The 23,550-nt window shown below is 43.2% G+C and overlaps 1 protein-coding gene across 6 annotated transcripts in view; it reads left to right on the forward strand.

Moving 5' to 3' along the window:
* Nucleotides 1-23,550, forward strand: part of LOC137437547 (neuronal cell adhesion molecule) — a 321,028-nt gene that overhangs the window by 239,234 nt on the left and 58,244 nt on the right. For all 6 annotated transcript variants that reach the window (XM_068131960.2, XM_068131963.2, XM_068131964.2 and 3 more), the window contains 6 exons: nt 1,453-1,597; nt 8,361-8,485; nt 17,687-17,788; nt 19,114-19,311; nt 22,455-22,525; nt 22,639-22,867. In XM_068131960.2, the coding sequence (XP_067988061.2) occupies nt 1,453-1,597; nt 8,361-8,485; nt 17,687-17,788; nt 19,114-19,311; nt 22,455-22,525; nt 22,639-22,867 (870 nt within the window). The remainder of the gene's footprint in view (nt 1-1,452; nt 1,598-8,360; nt 8,486-17,686; nt 17,789-19,113; nt 19,312-22,454; nt 22,526-22,638; nt 22,868-23,550) is intronic.

Raw genomic sequence — 23,550 nt, forward strand, 5'->3', positions numbered from 1 at the left:
ATTCTCACATCCGAATCCATATTCAGATCTTCACCAAAATCGAATCGTTTAGTCCTTGTTACACACACAACCTCTCCACGAAATTTCGTCCGAATCCATCCACAACCTTTTGAGATATCCTGCTATGTATCGTTTTTGGCTCTATCTCCCAATGGTGAAGAATCACTTTAAAAAATCCAGTGGCCGGATCCAACTCCGGATCTTCACCAAAATCTAATAATTTAGTCCGTGTCACATACACTACCTCTCTGCGAAATTTTGTTTGAATCCGTCCACAACGTTTTGAGATATTTTGTTCACAACAGAAAGACAGACAGACAGGGGTGAAAACATAACCTCCATCCTTCTTTGGTGGTGGAGGTAATAAGAGATCGGCTTAACTGGGAATGAGAACAAGTCATAATAAATGCCCACGATCAAGGACACTATACAAATGGCTTGAAGAAGACGGAATGATTGAGTCTATTGGACAAGTGTCTCCTAGGTAGAAACAGACAGCCCGAGTCACCTCCTTTTAGGATGGAAAAACTCATGTCAGAACAGCTGTACACACAAAGGCACAACAAGGTATGTCATGTAATCCACAAGCACAGCTGCAAAAAATTCAGTATTCCATTCTCAGAAAACTCTGGAGGCAAGAACCAAAAGGGATCATTGAAAATGATGATGCATTGCTCACATACGACCTAACCATCCCATCAAGCATGGACATAGAAAACAATGCGATGAAATACAAAAAAGAAAATATGGCATTGCTAATCAAGGTGTCAGTCAGTATCCAGCAGCATTTGTCTAAATAATGTAAAATTAGAAAAATGACCAAGTACAAGGGCATGAAAAATGAAGACAAAATAACCTGGAAGCTGAAGAGTGCCAATATTGTTCCAGTGATAATTGGAGCAATGGGAGTAACAAAGAAGAACTGCACTGGGATTTAGAAAACTATACCGGGGAAAATTACTTCTAATGAACTACAATTTGAGGCTGTCGGGTTCGTTCATTGACGAAACTGAAAAGAACTCTCAGAACAAAAATTTGACGACAACATAACTTCACAATTTGGTAATGAAATGCGATCCTTTACCAAAATGTAGGTGGATACTTCGAGTCCGAGGAAGACCCTGTTCCACCTTCTGAAGCCCATAAATGGGGATTACAACCAAAGGAAGAATTTTTTTTCTTACCAATCACTGATTAATATGTGGTGAAAAATACAAATATAACTGGTGGAATTTATTGGACGTGTGTGTGTGTGTGTGTGTGTGTGTGTGTGTGTATGTGTGTGTGCGTGTGTATGTGTGTGTGCGTGTGTATGTGTGTGTGCGTGCGCGCTATCCCACAGCCTTGCAAGTGTGCGTGTGAAATCTTTTGATTGTACTGGTGTGAAAATGTCTCGGTTTAACACGAATTTTGAAAAAATTACATGTTTATATTGGTGTGGCACATTCTCAGATGCAACTCGAATTTTGAAACTAGAGAACCTGCGCGTGCCTCGACTTGGCACGGCCTCTTTCTGGTGTGATGTGTCCCATGATCCTGAGCTGGAAGTCACCATATTTTGGGGCCAAGGAAGACCGGACCTCAACTTGAATGATCGGTATAATGGAGGGCTTTGGGGAACATTTTAAATGTTAGTAAAACTGAAGGTATTCTCAATATATCAATGGTTAGTTTGCGTGCTGTCTGTAGCCGCTTGGCTGCAAAATTTTCTGGTGGCACGGTTGTGCATTACCAGTCAGCTGGTACTCATTTTGCTGACCTCAGAAGGATGAAAGGCTGAGTCAACCCACCTGGTGTTAATTCAATGGATTGACAGGGGCTCAAATTAAAGGCCCTAAGATCTCAAACCAGCGACCTTAACCGTTAAGCCAACACCAGGCTTGCAATATATCAATAATCTGATGAGATCTCTCATTGTCCCATGTAAGCATTGCTGGACATAAGAATTGTCCCATGGTCGCATTAAACAGACTCGGCATAATCCTCTGAGTCGAGAAGGTCGGTGGTTCAAACCACGGCCGAGTCACACCAAAGACTTAAAAATGGCACGTGCTGCTTCTTTGTTTGGCGCTCAGCATTAAAAGGATAGATCATGGGCTTAATATTAATAGCATCCTCCTGTGTTTAAATTCCTTGAAGGGAACTATTGTTATTTGTTTATTATACCACAGTCGGTTTTAGATTAACTCCAACAGGAATGCTCTTGTCAGTATATTGGACTTTAGTTGTAAATCAAAAGTTGAAGATGATCAATTAAGTGTAAATGACTTGATGTTTTGTCAGTTTATTGGAGTCTTTCTAACAACATTTACTGCTCCATTTACATTGTAGACATGTGTGTGCATTACAACTCCATTCACTGTCCGACTCCATTTACAGTGTAGATCATTGTGTACAGGTATCATGACCAAATTATTTCCCTGTATATTTGAAAGAGATGTTGAAGTAACTTAATGGCAATAATGGGGTATTTTAGTCCATATATTTTATGGGGTATTTTAGTCCAATAATGGGGTATTTTAGTCCATATATTTTATGGGGAATTTTAGTCCAATAATGGGGTATTTTAGTCCATATATTTTATGGGGAATTTTAGTCCAATAATGGGGTATTTTAGTCCATATATTTTATGGGGTATTTTAGTACAATAATGGGGTATTTTAGTCCATATATTTTATGGGGAATTTTAGTCCAATAATGGGGTATTTTAATCCATATTTTTTATGGGGAATTTTAGTCCAATAATGTGGTATTTTAATCCATATATGTTATGGGGTATTTTAGTCCAATAATGCGGTATTTTAGTCCATATATTTTATGGGGTATTTTAGTCCAATAATGAGGTGGGGTATTTTAGTCCATATATTTTAGCTCTTTCACGAGCCTCGATCTTGGATACAAAAAAAAAAGAAAAGAAAAAAAAGCATGAACTGGCATCAAGGTCGTGGGCCCAGGTAAACTATGAGGAACATGGTAGGCTAAATTGGCCTCCTTCTGTGTTTAGCTTCGACATACACATATTTTTGTACATTTTTGTGTTAAGCCAACTACAACTCGCTCTCAGTCAGTCATCTCAACAAAAACCTTACCGCACCATGACACACCACAATATTAGTGGAACAAGGAAATACAAGAAATAAAAGCTGCAGAGCAAGGCAATTTTGCCCATCTCGTCTGCATCATGTCACCGCCATACGGCTTTTAAACTTTAAACTTGCATGTCATGCCGAACAAAGAATACTAGAACCAATTGTAGGTGATGAATCTATAACCATTCCAGGATGTCAGTGTTGCCAAAGCAGTCATACGGATAGGGAACACACTAAGAGATTTGCCATTGCCGTATCATAGAATCCGATTCGGTTTTTATAATTTGCAATTGGCAACCTGGTGGTATGAGGAAATTGCCTGCTCTTTTGGCAAAAGAGGGAGTAAAAAGGATCAGCAAAGGAGAGGTAAAATTGGGGGAAAAAATCAAAGGGGAGGTAGGAGATGGGCAAGAAAATTCCTTTGTAAAGGTACGTACGCCGCATCTAGAACACCGACGTTGGTTCCACGTTCCAACCGACCATTGTAACCTTTGCCAACTTTGGACCAATGTCGGTGTGCTAGCTGGGATGCAGCCAGGAAAAGCACATGCTCCTCCTTGGCTGCTCACCAAGCCACCTGTACACATGTATTGTTGTTACCTCGAGGTATTTGATAATTTGTTTTGAACTAATTAGCAGTCCATATTGTGATTAGTTTTCCTGGAAAGCGACTTGCATACGAAATTCTCTCCAAGTATAAAATCCCGATCTCACCTTCGTTAGAACTTTCTATTTTTTCCTCTGCTAGCCATGTCTCTAGTCCTGTATGTTCCAATCCATCAACTTCAATTTATATAATCCTTCTTCATCGATATGATCTGATATGCCCTAACAATGTTCTCCATGCTTTGCGCTATGAATATCGTACCGGTACTTAGAAATAGCATTACGATCAAAAGCAAATTATCTGAATTAGCGTGCATGTCCCATCCTAATTGAATGAATGAATGAATGAATGAATGATCGTTTCAAGGCCATTTTTCCCCGCTAGAGTGGGGGTTAGCCTTGCGGGCCCCATGACAATCATGGTTCCCTGTTTGAGGCAATGTTTTTATGGCCGGATGCCTTTCCTGATGCCAACCCTTAGTCGCCTCTTATGATGCACAGGGGTACGGTGTACCTATTCTAAATCAGGGTACACACCAGGCTCATTCATCCCAGCAAGCTGGTACTCAATTTGCCGACCTCGGAAGGATGACAGGCTCAGTCAACCCCCCTGGCATGAATTCAGTGATCAACCGGGATTCGAACTCACGATCCTAGGATCCCAAGCCGGCACCCTAACCGCTAAGCCAACACCAGGTTTCAACCCATCCTAATTAATAATAGCATTTTATTTATCTTGCTAATTGCTGCCTGACATATATTCCTTAATCGTGTTATTCATCTGCTTCCACCTGTTTGAGTGTTCAAAGGTCTTAATGTTTGTTTTAAAAGATTTTAATCCCTGACTTTCCTTTTTCCCTTCATTGTACTTCCTCTAACTCTCTATCCTGTCTCATTTTTTGCCTTTTTCTCTATTATGTTGTTACATATTTATGTGAATGTATGTGGATTACCATTCAGGTCTTTGCTTATCCGTGTGTAGTATATTAAGGGTTGTTGTGATTGGAGGGTCAGGAGCCCTTCTGAACCAGTGGCCGGAAACGGAAGTGACCGAAAACGGAAGAAGAAAAAGACACGAGGAGAAAAAAGAAGGGTGATTCTTTTTCCTCGCCCCGCGACGAAAAGGTGGAATCGACCTCGCGCTGCGTGGAAAACAGAGGCGTTCCGAAACCCGTTTGGCGAGAGGAGTTACCTGGACGCGTAACTACCTTTTGACACGTCAAGTCCCCGTGAGTTCGTGCACGGAACCAAGCGGTCGCACGTTGGGCCGCGCGCGCGTTGCAAACCGCGCTTGGTTTTGCCCCGTCTACAAGGACGCGTACGGGTCGCACGTTGAGCCTCGCACGCGTTGCAAACCGCGCTTGGTTTTGCCCCGTCTACAAGGACGCGTACGGGTCGCACGTTGAGCCTCGCACGCGTTGCAAACCGCGCTTGGTTTTGCCCCGTCTAAAAGGACGCGTACGGGTCGCACGTGGAGCCTCGCACGCGTTGCAAACCGCGCTTGGTTTTGCCCCGTCTACAAGGACGCGTACGGGTCGCACTTTGGGGCCTCGCGCACGTTGGAAGCCGCGCTGGATTTTGCCCCGTTGCTTGGCAAGGAGGGGCGCTGCAGCAGCTGTCCCCGGTACGAGACGGCACGTTTGGAGCACGTCCGCCCGGGGTTCGTTCAACCGCCCGTGTGCGGAGACGAGAGACATTGTGAGAGACATTGACCACGGAGGGAGTCAGGAGTGGGGCTCACGTGAGGAATATATAAGATGGCCATCTTAGAGTTAGTGTAGATGAGTTTACATCTTTGTAATATTGATTGTGCATGGTTGATGCTTGTTGATTGCTCAGGGAATATATTATTGATTATTCCGGATCCTTGGTGTGGGGTTTCTTCTTGACCGGAATTCATATTGATTGCGTTACGAAAGCGTATAAACCATATATCTTTCTGGCGGGGTCCCTCCCACGGTCCGGGGGTCACCAAGACCAGGTAGTTACCGGGAGGACCACGTAACAATGTCCCTTACTCTGAAAGAAAGAGCTCACATATTTTACAATTAATTCTGCTGATGTCCCAGCATATTTTTCTCCAGGCAATTCACCTTTCTGAAAGTTTCAAATCTAAGATTTCGACCTCATTTTAATTGGTGATTATATTGATAAAAAATATGGTTCTGTCAGCCATCTTACTATTCAAGCATACCTTATCTTGGCTATACCCTATATAATGCCGCATGCTCAGGGGTCAAACGGCCACAGGTGTCAGTCAGAAGACCATGCCCAAAATATGGTACCCATACTCCCAGTAATGGAGCCAGTTGAGACCTGGATTCCGAGTGGTTGGAGTAAATAGGCCATTTAACCAAACTAGCAAATAAGTCATCCTTATGGAAGGGGAAGGGCGATGTTCACGATCCGGGGGAGTACAGGGGCCTTACGCTACTAAGTCATGTCATGAAGGTACTGGAGAGGATTCTGGATGGGAGGATAAGGAAGAGTGTGGAGATGGAGATCAGTGAACAGCAGCGGGGGTTTAGAAAGGGTAAGGGAACGGCGGATGGGATGTTCATGCTGGGACAGCTGGTGGAAAAGAAGGCTTATGACTTTCCCGAAAGAGATAGTGATAGCAACACTGAGATGGATGGGAGTGCCAGAAGCAGAAGTTAGGTTGGTGGATGGGGGTTTCAAGGGAATGAAGGGAAGAGTTTTCGTTGGTCCTTGGATGTCTGAGGAGTTCAGTGTGAACATCAGTTTGAAGGAGGAAAGCACTCTCAGCCCACTCATGTTTATCATGGTGATGGAGCTGGTAAGCAGGAGGGTAAATATGAGGGGTATTCTGGGGAGGATGTTGCATGTGGATGATCTGGCTGTTGTAGCGGAGAGTAGGCAGGAGATGCAGGAAGTACTGGGGGAGTGGAAGGAGGCATTTGGGAAACATGGGCTGAAAATTAGCATGGAGAAGACTGAGGTGATGTGTTGGGCATTAGAGGAAAGAAATGAATATCAGCTTGGAAGGGAAAAAGAGATCAGACAAGGAAATAGGTTTGAGAATCTGGGGGAAACAGTGACCGGGGAATGTAAGTCTGGGGTAGAGGTGTGGAGGAAGATTCAGCTGTGTGTGAATGTGTGGAGGAGTGTGGAGGAGGGATTAATGGAAGACAGAAAGATATCGAGGAAATTGAAAGGGAAAGTTTTGGTGACTTGTGTGATGCCAGCCTAACTTTACGACCTGGAAATGGTGGCACTAGCTTAGAGACAACAACAGAACCTGCATTTCTGCGAGAACACCTGGCTCAGGAGGATTGCGGGAGTGAAGAGGGTAGATAGAAGGACGATGGAAGAACTGAGGGAGGGGATTGTTGTGAAGATGAGGTTGACGGGGAGATTTGGTGAAATGCCGACTGAGATGGGCTGGACATTTGGTGCAGATGGGAGAAGAGAAAATGGCAAAGAGAGCAGGTAGGTTGAAAAAGCAAGGGAGGAGGAAAAGAGGTAGACCGTGGTTGAGATGGAAAGAGATTGTATGAGGAGGGATATCAATAAGGTAGGGTGTTTGTAGGGTGGACAGAAATAGCTGAGGACAAGGGGAAGTGGAGGAGTATTGTGGTCGAGGCAGGGCTGAAGCTTGATACCGTTGGACCTCACTCCTTACAAAGGCAAGAGAACGAGAAGAAAAAGAAGATAACTGTGGCATTGCAGTTGGCTGCGCTGTCATAGGTGGTGCAAGGTCAACGTGCAGAAACCCTTCGGCTAATTTACCACTTACAAATATCGCTATGCTTATACAGTTGTTATTGTTCAGGTTCATTGATGTCATGGAAACCAAGTATGTTGGGATCCAGGAATATGTATTGCATGAATGACTGAACAATTCAAGCACACAATATAAGCAGTACTTGGGATTGGGTCCTGAAATGAAACTATCATCAAGAAAATGTTAACAATGTTATGCCAAATGGTCAGTTTATCATTTCACATTTAAAAATACAATTAACCAGGTGTGTTTTGTTTGCAGACATTATTATTATATATTTTCATTAATATTGTTTTTATTAACATCTGCCTCTTCACCAACTCCGTTGTGTGATTGACATGGTGATTACATGGTTCGTACAAGGGATGGTGGTATAAATCTGAATTAGGCCTTGTTGGTGGGAATCAATACTGTACGTGTATATAAAACACGTCCCATGCATATTTGGCACATCTCTACTGAAATCATTTCTGATTGATACAAAACAGATAAAATAGCCCTACTCACTTAATGTAGTAATTTTGGGAAGTTTACAAACTTTCAAAATGGTAGATGCCATCCGAAATTTGGGGTGGAGGTTTAACCGTTGTGTACAGGTGTGTATTGTGTAGGGTGTGGGAGGGGAGAATCCATGAAAAACAAGATATAAAGCAGTTTCAAAGAGAAGAACTCAGAAAAAATAGCTAATTTGATTTGAGATTTTAAAAAAATTCCATGAGATTAATGTTTGCCAAATGTCTTGAACCATCCTTAAGTTGGAAGCAAGGAACACCTGAGATTGTGTCAGATTACAACAAAAAACAACTTTATTTATGACATAATCTATCAATTTATTGTTAGCCACTGTTCCAATCTCATACTTATAATTAGTAGCACGCTGTTTTTACTAAATGTAACGAACATCATGTTTTTCACATCAGGGTGACCTTTCTCAACAACACTCTGCTCATTTCCAATGTCACAATTGAGGATGAAGGCAAGTACATCTGCACTGCAAAGTCCGAGTTGGACGTTGTCACACAGGAGGCCAACCTGACTGTCATCGGTGAGAACTTTTGTTGCAGTTTCCCCCTCCTCCTCTCTTCCCACTCCCTCCTTGGTGATTGTTATGCATTTGTCATCATCGGTCATTGTTTTTCTGCCAATGACATATTTTGGCCTTGTACAGCGATGTTTTCGGGATTGATGAAGAACCATCAGTGTAAAGTAATGTCTTTTGGATGAAGACCACCCAAAAGGGGAACAACCACAATCATGTGGTTTGTGATGAAAATCAATTGATGTCCACACAAACTCCAAAGATCATGAGCTTTAATCCAATCGAATTCAGCAGCATCTATTAGAAGAACGATACAATGATAAGCAAGCGTTCACAAACCATTATAAGGCAGTATCAAATATAAGGCATACTATCATCTTTCTTACTAAACTTGAAGCCAGACAATTGCAGTGTAATCCCTTCCCCCTACAAACCAGCTCTTTTATAAGCTGCGCGCGGATGAAGAAGGAACTGCATCAGAGTTGCAAACCATAGTTTCATATCATGGTTATCGACCATGCTGAAGCCTATGGCCTCAAAATTAGCTAACCTGTTGCTGTTTATTCACAAACATACGGTGAGTGCGGTGATTGTCAACCTATGCTCATCACAAGGTTACCCTTCATGACCCTTGATATAACACCACACCGGTTATTAATGAGAATTATAAACGATGTAACCCTCCAGGGATACTGTTACGAGTGTTACATGCTCCTCCCCAAACCCCGGTCACGGTGTACCTCCGAGCCCCGAGAGGAGTCATGGCAGAAAGATGTGTTATTCTGTATGTCAAAGATCAATGGTGAAACCACACCAATTGTTACCAACAAACAAGTATTGTATTAAGATCACACAAGAATAACAGTACAACAACAATAGTAATCAATTATACAACCAATATATATTTCCTATGATGGTACCATCAGGTTCGTACAATATAACTCACTGTGCTCCAAGTGAGCGAAAAGAAGAACATTCTCAATGTCTCTATTCCAGCATCAAGCCAAAGTCGATCCGCTCCAGTGATCGTCAGAACAATGTCTAATCGAGACCAGAATCCCGTTCGGTTGAGTGACAGTCACGCTGCCAAAGATGCGTAAAGGTGCCCTCCAGGCAACTGGGAAATCACACCGTCGGGTATGGACGTTCCACGGCTCCCAATCGGCGAACCACAGATTTCCCACTCAAAAGCCACGTTGCACACACACACTAGATTAACGTCTGAATGCGGTGAAAATGGTTGAAGCGGTGAAAAACCTTGAGCGAAGCGCAAATCCTGCGCGAGGTAAAAATGGCCGACGGCCTGTTCTCGTGGCGCAACGGCACTCTGATGATTCTCTTCGGAATCAACCGCAAAACCAGCCACACAGGTCTATCTGTCACAGCGACAACAACTCTGTCGCAGGAATCCCTTTCCCAGGAAACCCAAAGCTCACACATGACCCTCGTTCGCCAACGTTCGCTCAGGACCTTGAAGCAGCTCGGCTTCTTGTCCGACTCACTCGCTCCGCCTTCTCTTCCTCTTCTTCCTCTTCGTCATCGTCCGGTTCCGGTTTCATTTAAAGCATTAACTTTTTTACCTTTTGAAAATAGTAATCTCTATTTCCCTTAAACGACAACAATAATAGTACATGGAATCAAAAATGTTTACAGTGGATGAAAACCACAACAAAGGAAGTGACGAATCTGTAACACCTCCCCCCCCTCAAGAAAGAAAGTTTCAACATCGTGAAAACTTTCTTTGCAGGCAAAAACTCTTTTAACAAACAAAAGTAAAACTCACACCCAAATGATCAATTCACGTGAACAACAATAATTATTATTCCCTAAAATAAAGCAACAAAACTTCCAAACCACCTACAGGAATTTCCAAAGTTAGTTCACTCTGGATAAAGCATCGGCAACGACATTGTCCCTGCCCTTTACATGCTCAATTTCCAAGTTGAACTCCTGCAAAGCCAAACTCCATCTCATCAACCTCTGATTTTTATTTTTCATTTTTTTGAATGAAGGTTAAGGAGTTGTGATCAAAAATCCAAAGCAAAGCAAATCTATAGCACTTTTTGAAGGAGGCCGAGCTGAGAGCCAGGTTTCATGTTGGTTGGGTGGTGAGGCCCGGAAGTATTCACTGCATGGACGCATTTAGGGACGTGGAGTTCACAGGTTAATCTGTGTAGGAATATTGGCTCGGCTGCTCCTGAGCACTCAGTGCTTCCAACTCTTCTCTTGATCAAAAGAATCATAATCACGGTTGTAGAGTCCGGGTGCTGTAGTCACGTGAGTAGCGGTCCCCATCTCGGCTACCACCGTAATAGTCATCCCGTCGAGAGTTGCCAAAACTGCGCTGCTGCTGCTGCTGGGAGCCTCCATAGTAATCACCACTGCGGCCGCCACCAAAACTACTACTCCCACCCCGGGAGCCATAGCCACCCCTGAAACTACCTCCATGTTTTCCTCCTCTGTAGCCCCCTCGACGCCCATGGCCTGCCTTCTCTACTGTTATGGTCCGACCATCCAAATCCTTGCCATTCAAATCCTTTTCTGCATCTTTGGCATCCTTTGTGTTTTCAAACGTGACAAAGCCAAACCCTCTCGACTTTTGCGTCTCCCTGTCTTTTATCAGCTGCACTTCCAAGAGTGGTCCATACTTGCCAAAGATAGAGTCCAGAACATCTTCACTTGTGTCAAAGTTCAGTCCACCGACAAAGAGTTTGCCAACATTGCCTCCATCCATGACTTGTGTGTGCTGACACTTAGTTTCAGGGTACTCGACAAGAAGTGCCTGCGCAAAGCGTGACGTCAGTACCTTCTCCTTCTCTTCAGAGCGCTTCCTACCCATAGCACGAGTCGCGGCACAGGATGGAAAGATACCCGGAATCTCCTGCTCTAACTGTGCGGTTTTATTTTCCATACTAGGCTTTTCAACAAACATCGGATTACCAGAAACTCGACCACCGGCCAAATCATTCCCAATAACAAAAGAGATTCCCTCTACAGGAAGAGTGGCTTGTAAACCTACGGTGACCGGTCCTGACACCAAATCAGACTTCAAATGGATGACATGAAGTGGAGCTTTAACATAGCCACCAACCCCCTGTAAAAGAACACTAACACCAGTTGCCGTCTTCTCTGACAATGGCAAAATGCCTTCAAGCATCAAAGATTGATGTGCTCCTGTGTCCCTCAATACCCTAACAGGTCTCTGGTTCGTTAAGTCACCATCCAGTGACACAAACCCCTCTGAAATAAAAGGTTTGTAACCCTCTTGAACAAGGTCGTTCTGTGATGCCGTAACTTTGGCATGGGAACCTTCACATGGCACTGTCCTCCAAGGACGATTTCTCGCATTGGCCAATGCATTCGGAGTTGTACTAGTTTGACTCCGCTCCTGATTTTTCCTTTTCAGGGCATAACATTGGGACATCAAATGCCCAGGTTTCTTGCAAAAAGCGCAAGTAGGCCCGGAGGAAAAACTCGTGGTCTGCCTCGGGCCCCCCGGAAGATAAGTCTGTCTTGGAACTGTAGTCTTCTGATCCCTAAAAGTCGCGGTGTCAGATTTGTCCCCATAGTCATCTCTAGGCCGCCTCCATGAATATTTGTTCTCCGCCCCTGATTTACCATAACTCCCCTGGCTAACTCTAGGTGGGAAGTTAGGTTTGTGGAACCCTATCCTGTGTGTCAAGGCATATTCATCTGCCACGGTTGCTGCCTCATACAACTCTGGTACTTTCTTTTCATCCAGATGCACTTTAATGTCCGCGTGGACACACTGTTTGAATTCCTCCACCAAGATCAATTGTCGCAACAGGTTGAAGTCTTTCCCAATCCCCTTCGAGTCACACCACCGATCAAACATGGTTTCCTTCATTCTGGCAAACTCCACATGGGTCTCGCTCTCCCTCTTCCTGGCATTCCTGAATTTTTGCCGGTAAGCTGCTGGGACCAATTCATAGGCTTTGAGAATGGTTTTCTTCACAATCTCATAATCTGCACATTGGTCAATCGGTAAAGCCGAATAGATATCTTGAGCTTTACCCACCAGAACACTTTGCACTAACATAGTCCAGGACCCCACAGGCCATTTTAGCATTTGAGCCACTTTCTCAAAGTGTAAAAAAAACTTGGCTACCTCCTTTTCATTGAAGGGTGGAACTAGCCTCACATGCCTACCAACATCCCAAGTGTTCTGACTAGTTGTCGAACTAGCCGGCATGGATACTACTTCTCTCCGTTCTCCCAGTAATTCCAGCTCCTTGAGTTTAAGTTCCTTCTGATACTCCATGTCACGTTCCTTTAACTCCCTTTCGGCTCTCCTTTCCTCTGCTCTTTCCTCTGCTCTTCTTTCTTCTTCAGCTCTCCTTTCCTCTGCTCTTCTCTCTTCTTCAGCTCTCCTTTCCTCTGCTCTTCTCTCCTCGAGTTCTCGTTCCTGTTCTGCTCTTTCCTTTTCTGCTTTCCTTTCCTCTGCTTTTAACCTTTCCTGGCTCTGCAGTTGCATCTCCATTTTCCGGAGCTCCACATTTTCTTTTTCTTCGGGTAACCAATCCAAGGCTACCTCTTTCCATGTTCCTTGTCCCACCAGAGATTCTACCACCAATGTCTGCATCTCTGCTTTCTTCATATTAACTCGGACCTCCAAGTTAAAATATTTGGCCAATATCAAGAGTTCCGATCTTTTTAATGCTTGGAACTGTGCCTCATTAGGGGACGCCGCAAACCTTTCTGCGTCAAACACCATGGTGACTATTAGTTAGCACCTGTTAACCTTCACGCAAAAATTTTCAATTTTTTTTTGAAAAATTTGGGAATGTTAGAAAAATTCCAAATTTGGGAATATTGGGAATGGTAGGGAATTCTATCCCGGACGAGTGTTAGGGAATTTAATCCCGGACGAGTGTTAGGGAATTTAATCCCGGATGACATTTGGGAATTTTGTCAGCAAAGACGAGCCCCCAATTTCTGTTACGTGCTCCTCCCCAAACCCCGGTCACGGTGTACCTCCGAGCCCCAAGAGGAGTCACGGCAGAAAGATGTGTTATTCTGTATGTCAAAGATCAATGGTGAAACCACACCAATTGTTACCAACAAACAAGTATTGTATTAAGATCACACAAGACTAACAGTACAACAACAATAGTAATCAATTGTGCAACCAATATATATTTCCTATGATGGTACCATCAGGTTCGTACAATATAACTCACTGTGCTCCAAGTGAGCGAAAAGAAGAACATTCCCAATGTCTATATTCCGGCATCAAGCCAAAGTCGATCCGCTCCAGTGATCGTCAGAATGATGTCTAATGGAGACCAGAATCCCGTTCAGTTGAGTGACAGTCACGCTGCCAAATATGCGTAAAGGTGCCCTCCAGGCGACTGCGAAATCACACCCTCGGGTATGGACGTTCCACGGCTCCCAATTGGCGAACCGCAGATTTCCCACTCAAAAGCCACATTGCACACACACACCAGATTAACATCTGAATGCGGTGAAAATGGTTGAAGCGGTGAAAAACCTTGAGCGAAGCGCAAATCCTGCGCGAGGTAAAAATGGCCGACGGCCCGTTCTCGTGGTGCAACGGCACTCCGATGATTCTCTTCGGAATCAACCGCAAAACCCACCATGCAGGTCTATCTGTCACAGCGACAACAACTCTGTCGCAGGAATCCCTTTCCCAGGAAACCCAAAGCTCACACGTGACCCTCGTTCGCCAACGTTCGCTCAGGACCTTGAAGCAGCTCGGCTTCTTGTCCGACTCACTCGCTCCGCCTTCTCTTCCTCTTCTTCCTCTTCGTCGTCGTCCGGTTCCGGTTTCATTTAAAACATTAACTTTTTTACCTTTTGAAAATAGTGATCTCTATTTCCCTTAAACGACAACAATAATAGTATATGGAATCAAAAATGTTTACAGTGGATGAAAACCACAACAACGGAAGTGACGAATCCGTAACAATACCAATTAAACCCAAACGCCGGTGCTTTAAAATGGCATAAACACGAGGTGCACACCATCTCTTCAGAAAGAAATACTTTATTAAATACAAGACATGATAAAATGAAATCCCAATAGACAAAATACTACACACAACCCTAACAACCCCCCCTCCCCCCCTCATGAGGCCAATTTCCACACATAAAAGCAACCACTCAAACAAGAACCAGCCAAGAGAGACAGAGACAGAGAAAGACAGCATGGGATGCAATATGCCAGTCTGCTGCAGAATCTGAGCTTGCAGCAAAGGAACAGACCAGGGTCCCTGCGAAAGATATCGGGTGTTCAGAGCACAAAGCCGAGAGCAAAAGGCTTCTTTGTCCCAGAAGATAAGTGGGAGAAGGAGAGCAGAGGGAGATGGAGTGAGGGCAGAGAATGCGAGTACACGTATTTATGCCCAGCTCCTAGCTCCCTGCCATCTGATGGCACTGGACCAATGACCGCATCTCACACATGGATAGACGGTAGTGCATACCATATATGGTTTTCTCCGTTGAGTGGCATGGACTAATCACAGGCCCAAGGGGTCTCTGCAGCTGGGCCCCACCACTCGTGGACCTGGCAATTCGACCACTCATGGAACCGGAATGGTGCAATGTCTGCCTTCTATGCACTGATGGACAGTCTGGAGCAGTCTTTTCCCCCTGTTTGTATAAGGGAAATATTCTTGTTGTATCACCCTCCACCTGCCTTCTCTGCCCAGCTCCCACCCGGTTCAATGGAGAGATACAAATGGACAAGACACCTTAACGTATGTATTATAAATCAGAGAATGCCCTTGCCCTCATGCTGAAGATGATTTCCCCTATCCATCGATCTATACTATAAGAGAGCCATTTGTCTGTGTGTGTTTGTGTCGCCATTTTTCTCAGATAGCTGAGCGGATTTTCGTCAAACTTTCAGAGGTTCATCAGTGAGTGTCGGGGAGTGTTTTCGGCAAAATTAATTTTTGAGAAATAAAGTTAGGGAAATTTTCCTTAGTGGGTGTAGGAAAGTGTTTTAGGCACCCACAAAATTATTATTTTGAGGATCTTTGTTTTCGTGTAAAAAGTCAATTTATAAAATGGAAATCATTAAGAAAATTTGTTGATAATCTTTAAGCTTCGATGTTTTTTCTATGTCTGGTCGAGATTGCTGTCTTCATTCTATGACGAGCATTTGTCTTGGTTTTTTTGCAGCATTGGATGTTCATATGAATTCCATCGGTGTTGCAATTCCCCCATTCCTCCACCCCTCCACATGCCTTGAACATACTTCAAGCGAAGCCAGTAGGGAAATTTGAGCAGCTGCAAAACTACCCTTTCCATCTTTCCTCCCTCCCATAACCCCATTTGAGTCTCACACCTATCCTATTGCATTACCCTCTTCATAACTTGTTTCTTCAGAGTATTACTAAGAGATATGTGCACCGTTAATCTTGCTTTTACCCCCCATTGGATGACAACATTTTCAAAATCTACGACCAAAATGAGGCCCTTACAACTGATATACGAGTCTTTTGGGAGGACGTGCATCCAGCCAGTCTTGTTGGTTGCGTGCAGTGCCAGCAACTCGTTTCAACATCCTTCTCCAGCATGCACTTCACATCCTATTATTCATGCTGCCTACTGAGCCTTCGGGAGACAAAATCCATGAGAACGCTAAGGCAGCAGCAGGCAGGCCTGAAGCCTGCAAGTGAAGGCTATTTCTGGGTTTACGCTAGACTCTCACTCTTCATCATTCCTACTTGTGTTCCTCATGGCATAACACACCAAATAGAAGTGGTGTACCTAAATCTAAGCCTTGACTTTAATTTGGCCTATATTGATGAATGTACCTCACCCGGAACTTACCTCCTCGTTTCTAACGGGTCGTAAAAATCTAAAAATGGCCTCGATGGGTTGATTACTGTGTTTGAAACGACTGAGATTTTCCAGCAATGATGAATACTTCTCAGGGGTGTTGGACAAGTCATCTGTCTAATGATCATTCTCTGTGCCATTCAAAGTATATTTGTCTGAAAAAGCACGACACAAAACCAGAATTTCACAAATATGCTTTAACACAGTTACAGGCCAAGAATAAATGGAAATGAGCAATTTGGCCATAATTCTGTGTTTGACAATTCACTTTTGGCAACATGAAAACATTTTTAATGGATGTTGAGACTCAGGGAAAACTTGGATAACAAAGGTTAGAAGGACTACGTACCAGAAGCAGAATGGAGAAAATCAGATTGACACGGAACACACAGACAGTGCAGCAGAATATTAAAAGTAGCACGGCAGTTAAAAAAATGACAGAGGTTACAAGAAAGAAAAAGGAAGAAAGTCTTAGTCTTCTAAAAGAAAAGAAAGAAAGTCTTCTCTTAAAGAAAGTCTTCTTAAAAGTCTTAAAGTCTTAAAAAAGAAAGTCTTAAAAGAAAGTCTTCTCTTAGGAAGAGTAAAAAAGGTCGTCAGTGATAACGGAATATATTAAAAGATGGTGTTTTGCAGCTGATTTTAAGGTGCCGAGAGGAAAAATATCAGAAGATAGTCCTACAGAGGAAGAGAAAGGAATGCATGCGAGTTCAAAGACTTGCGGAAGGCAAAAATAATCGGTTATGGGATGAACACGCATCCTTTTCAGGCAGCGGAGAGGTGAAAGGCTGTAACGGCCGGCAGGCAGGTCGGAGGAGTGGACAAGTGAGGCAATACCAGATCAATTATTGCGAGGACACCAAGCTATCTGTCGTAAGAGAGCAGTGGGCCTTCTGCTTCTATCTCCTGCCAAAAGATATCAATTACTCTCAAGGCATTGGATTCAACTGCCTCGATGGGTTTGAAATGAGAAGAAGTTGCACCGACCGTAAAGTGGAGAACCGTACTCTATGGTGTTGTGGAGGAATGCCTTGTATATTGTTCGGAGTTGAGAGTAGCCAAGGAAGGCTTTAGCTCTGTGAATTCCTTTTCAGCGCCATCCAGCATTGGAAGCTGTTTTGGCATTTAAGAATACATGAATTCAAGGCTGCCAATTCAAAATCATTTCACTTTACTGACAACTACCAGATGTTACTGGATCATATTAACATACCATTGTTGATACTAGACTCTCAAGTGAGCCACTTTGGTGCTTAATTTTAACTTTCTGATCACCATGGAGACATGCATAGACATAAAACCATGGTTGAGATGTTTTGAAAAATGTATTTTGTTTTTGTTATTCCTTTGCTTAACTTTGTGATGTTCGATTCCTCTCAGACCGTCCTGATCCTCCACTCATGCTGTTGTATTCTGATAAAAAGGCAAGAACTGTAAAGCTGCGATGGATTCCAGGAAATGATCACAATAGCCCTATTACCGGTATGCATCCAGTGTGACTATTCTCTGCGTGTTTTGGGCTGACATAATATTGTGTTTGCAGGAACATTATTAGCCCATCCCCTGCACAGCAAGAGATGGGGTTTTGTAATCACTTCTGTGTGTCTGTCTGTCTGTCTGCCTGTCCTTGTGTGTGTCTGTCTGGGCCATAACTTTTTTTTTTTTAAACATTTGAGCTATTGTCATCAAATTTTCACCAAAGCTTTATTATGATAATACGGAGAAGGCAAATTAATAATTTTGTCAAAGGGTCAAAAGGTCAAAGGTCAGCGTCACATAAAATCATCAATTTTCATCCAATTGACCTGAAATTTAAATTTACCATTTGCGTTTTGTCATCATATTTTCAACAAAACTTTATTATGATAATATGTAGAAGGCAAATTAATAATTTGGTCAAAAGGTCAAAAGGTCAAAGGCCAGCATCACATAAAATCATCAATTTTCATCCGATTGACCTGAAATTTTAAGAATTTGCATATTGAGTCACTGAATCGGTTCACCAATCAAAAGCTAGAAGCTGATAATTTTTTTAGATTGAAAGCTCAAATTTCAAGGCTGCATTAAATCAACAATTTTCATTTTGTATTTAAAAAAAACAAACTGTTTTCATTATTTTGAACATAGAGAAGAAGAGGAAGACATCTGAATGCAAACGGATGTGGATGGGCTTCGCATTTTCAGATGCTTTCTAGTTTTACATCTTGAGATGCATGAGAGTTTATACATTCTCCAAACGTTGCTGAGGTGACCAATTCCGGTGACACTGCAATGGTACCACCTACTTGTGGGGGAGGGTGCAGAGATGGGATGGGGTTAAATGAGAACAAAAAGAGTTGGAGAAATGGAAAAGAAAGGGAGAAACGTTTTGGAGGAAATGGGGGTAAGGGGAAAAAAGGTTTTGGAATTGGGAGAGGAGATATTGACACCATTGGGCCATTTTTACATACATTACTTCAATGAGACAATTTTGGCAGGTTGCCCCAAAATTGAGATTTTGTCGCTGCTGTTTGATTACATGTCACATAACACTTAGAGAATTGTATTTGATGTCTATAATACAATTAAGTAAAACCTTCGTCTCATCGAATAGGGAATAACACCGATGGTTCACGAAATCTTTCTACATTGCCAAGTTTGAAAGGACAATTTGAACGAAATAGCTGTGGTGGTTTTATCAGGGAATGCTTATTTTCACAAGAAGGCAACATCTGGCAAAGTAATTATGGTGCATAATTGAATGCTGCTTTTATATGCCAAGCTGTCTAACGTCGCAATCTTCTCCCTGTATTTCACTTGGAAAAAAGAATATGTGGTGCAGTTTGAAGAGGATGACCACTTCCCCGGAATGTGGCGTACTCTGGCCAAATTGCCTGGAACAATGACGAAGAAAGAGCTCAAACTGAAGCCAAATGTCAACTACAAGTTTCGAGTTCTGGCCGCGAACGAGGCAGGCCATAGTGCTCCAAGTGATTCCCCACCACGATTCCGACCCAATGCTACCGGTGAGGCATCCTACGGTCAACCTAGAATTACAGTTTCATTTCTTCGTTTCATTGTAATGAAAACCTTGTGTTGGCTTAGCGGTAAGCCAGGTGTTGGCTTAGCGGTTAGGGTGCCGGCTTGGGATCCTAGGATCCTGGGTTCGAATCCTGGTCGATCGCTGAATTAACGCCAGGGGGGTTGACTCAGCCTGCCATACTTCCGAGGTCGGCAAATTGAGTACCAGTTCACTGGTAATTCCCTGTGTCGCAAAAGGCGACTAACAGGGTTGGTGGCAGGAAGGGTATCCGGCCATAAAACATTGCTTCAAAAAAGGGGACCAAGGTGCCTGAAAAAGTATATACAAAAAAAACCCCCCCAAAAAACCCTGCTTTGCAGGGAAAATGGCCTCTAAAGGTGGTTCATTGTAATGCCACACACCTTATTTGGTGCTTGCATCTAATTGTCTCGTTAATGGCCTCTTTGGTGCTCCCACTTCAACATTTTAATCTCATGTGGATGTGTACCTGCCCGAAAACCTTTGCTGAGGAGAGGCAAAGCCAGCAAAGGACCTCTAACAGATACACATCAACAGGAGACCACTTCACGTTAATGTGTATCTTACTGTTCTTGAAGAAACGTTAACCCTCACTTTCAGCTAGGTTATTCGCAAAATCTCTACTGGGCCGTTGTCTATCACGTGTCCTCGACTGTTCCTATTGTCAACAGTGCCATTTCTGCATATGCACCTTGGAGTCTTCCTTACAGCTTCTGCTCAATGATGAAGTTAGGCTGCAATCTGCCATATGAGATGGTATTCACCACATAAGACTTTGGTTTCTATATGATTGGCTTGTGATGTTTCCATCCCGAGAGGCCAAGTATTCACCACACATTAATCACACTACATTATCACTGCCTGAGCTTTCATCATCCTTCTTCAGGTTTGGCACCTTCTGGTTGCTTGCATGACAACCAATCAAAGTGAAGTACAATATATCAATGCATGATTGTACTGGGAAGCATTTCATTTTTAAACATGAGATGTGAATCTGATGTTGTTACCCAGTCTTTCCTCTATTCCCATAATTACTTTTAAAGAAAAAGGTGTGTCCACCCAAAGAAGTAAGTGCATCTACCCTGCTAATCTAGGAATAAACCACAAATCATAGTCTTTGCCCTAAAGACCTGGAGCTCTTTCAAAGTTCCCATTGGCCTCTTGGTGGCCTCTCTGATCAGTCTCCTCCTTACTTCGTCATCCACTTTGGAGGGCCGGTCTGATCTAGGCAGGGTCTTGGTGGTACCATACACCTTCCACTTCTTAATGATTGTCTTGACTGTGCTCTAAGGTATATTCAAGGCCTTTGTAATATTTTTTACCCATCCCCTGATCTGTGCCTTTCCACGACTTTATCCCAGAGATCTTTTGAAAGATCCTTGGTGCCTTTGGCTGTGTGCTTCAGGTCATTGTCATGCTGAAAGGTGAACTTCCGTCCCAATTTCAGCTTTCTTGCAAAGGGCAGCAGGTTTTCCTCCAGGATTTTTCTGTATTTTGCTCCATTTTCCCTTCAATATTGACAAGTGCCCCAGTCCCTGCTGATGAGAAACATCCCCATAACATGATGCTGCCACCACCATGCTTCACAGTAGGGATGGTGTTCTTTGGGTGATGTGCTGTGTTGAGTTTGCACCAAACGTAACGTTTTGCATTTAAGCCAAAAAGTTCCATCTTGGTTTTGTCAGAACACAAACCTTTTTGCCACATGGCTTCAAAATCTCTGGAATCGTTTTTTTGCATACATCAAACGGGACTCAAGGTGGGCTTTTTTGAGTAATGGCTTCCTTCTTGCCACCCTAATGTACAGGCCAGACTTGTGGAGTGCTTGGGATATTGTTGTCACATGCACACAGTGACCAGTCTTTGCCACAAAGGTCTGGAGCTCTTTCAAAGTTGCCATTGGCCTCTTGGTGGCCTCTCTGATCAGTCTCCTCCTTGCTTGGTCATCCAGTTTGGAGGGATGGCCTGATCTAGTCAGGGTCTTGGTGGTACCATACTCCTTCCACTTCTTAATGATTGCTTGACTGTGCTCCAAGGTATATTCAAGGCCTTTTAAATATTTTTATACCCTTATCTGTGCCTTTATGTGCCTTATCAGCCTGGTGTTGGGCTAGCGGCTAGGGTGCCAGCTTAGGATCCTAGGATCCTGGGTTCGAATCCCGGTCGATCGCTGAATTAACGCCAGGGGGGTTGACTCAGCCTGTCATCCTTCCGAGGTCGGCTAATTGAGTACCAGTTCACTGATAATTCCCTGTTTGTTGTAAAAGGCGACAAAAAGGGTTGGCGGCAGGAAGGGCATCCGGCCGTAAAACATTGCTTCAAAAAGGGGACCAACAAAAACAACAACAACCACAGTGCCCGAAAAAGGCCAACCCCCGCTTTGCGGGGGAAAATGGCCTCTAAAGGTGTTTTTTTTATTAAAATCTGTGCCTTTCCACAACTTTAACCTGGAGGTCTTTTGAAAGCTCCTTGGTGCTCATGGTTGAGTCTTTGCTGTGAAATGCACGACCCAGCAGAGGAAACCTATAGGAACAGCTGATTTTATTCTGAAATAATCAGAATCACTACAATTTAACACAGGTGGAGGCCAAATAACTTGGTGTGTGATGTTGAGTGCCATTGGTTACACCCGAGCTAATTTACAATTGCTATTATAAGAGGGGGTGGACACGTATCCAACCAAGATATTCTAGTTTTGTATTTTTAATTAATTTTCTTGGAAGTTTGAAGTTGTTCACTTGGAAGTTGTCGGTTGCGATGTGTAAATAAAGGTGAAAAAAGCCTCATTTAATGCAATTTAATTCCAGGCTACAAAGCAACAAAAGGTGAAAATTTTGAAAGGTTTTTTTATTTTGATTGTTTGAAAATTTGAAACTTTTTATCGGCTGTGTGTGTGTGTGTGTGTGTGTGTGTGTGTGTGTGTGTGTGTGTGTGTGTGTGTGTGTGTGTGTGTGTGTGCATGCGTGTGTGCATGCGTGTGTGTGTGTGTGTCCTGTATTATATACGGATACTTTCATATTTAAAGTAAACGTGATTATGGTGTAAATATATGTACATTAGATTGTCCTGTTTCTTTAATTCTACCAACATTATGCATCTGTTTTTCAGTTCCTGATGTTTATCCACTTTACCTAAAAGCTGCTGGGACAGAACCAAGCAACATGGTCATATCATGGCAGGTAAAGCATTTAGTAATTTCCATCAGACATGCTCCATCAAAGCCTGACTTGTGCATTATGTTTTGTTAATTTAAGTTGTTGGAAGTTCATGTTTGTGGAATGTTTTTTGGCAGAAAATGGACCCACTCGATCAAAATGGACCTGATATGCAATATCATGTACTCTGGCGTCCTCAAGACTCCAGCGAACCATGGTCTGAGGCAAATGTCGATCCCAATGAGAGTCATGTGGTTGTGAATGACACGCCGACCTTCACTTCCTTTGAGGTCAAAGTGCAAGCAGTCAATGAACTTGGAGAAGGCCCAATGAGTGAACCCATCATTGGATACTCTGGAGAGGATGGTGAGGATCAACTGCACTCAATTAGCCACTTATATACCTGTCATAAAAGGTCACCTCTGTCAGCACCACCAAAGTTAATCATAAATTTTGTTTTTTGACGAACATATATCATTGTATGATGTAAAATATCGTTTTTTAAATGTTATGTATGTGCACTACCTTGCCAATTTTTAGGCTCTGCACCTATTGCATTTCCATCTTTGAGTGTTGATTCCACAATGTGCACAACGTACCTTGAGGAATTGTGATTGAGCAAAATAAGGGACAGCATAATTTAGTTGTGGTGTTTATACTTGTGGTGTTGTATTGGTTCACATAATCTATATTGCAGAGTACATGGATATAATAAACCCCCCAATGTGAGCAAGAACATTACATGGAAGGAAAACTTTAATGTCCCCACTGGGCCACCATACAGCTCAGAAACTCGACATGCTCCCCAGTCCACACTTCACATATTGATCGGCAATAAAATGCATTAAGAGTTGCAATCTGCCGTCTCGATGCTCGTAACTAGAATAGCATTTGCTAAGGCAAAGACACCCACTGTCACCACCATCAAGTAAGCCAACAAAAGATGGCGACTACTTCCATATGCGAGCACCTCATGGGACTGTATATGCATGGAAGTCTAATAATTCATTAATTTTTTCTTTCGTTTAACATCCCAACAAATTTTTTGG

This window comes from Myxine glutinosa, chromosome 12 (assembly GCF_964187855.1).
Source record: "Myxine glutinosa chromosome 12, kmMyxGlut1.1, whole genome shotgun sequence".
Taxonomy (NCBI): domain Eukaryota; kingdom Metazoa; phylum Chordata; class Myxini; order Myxiniformes; family Myxinidae; genus Myxine; species Myxine glutinosa.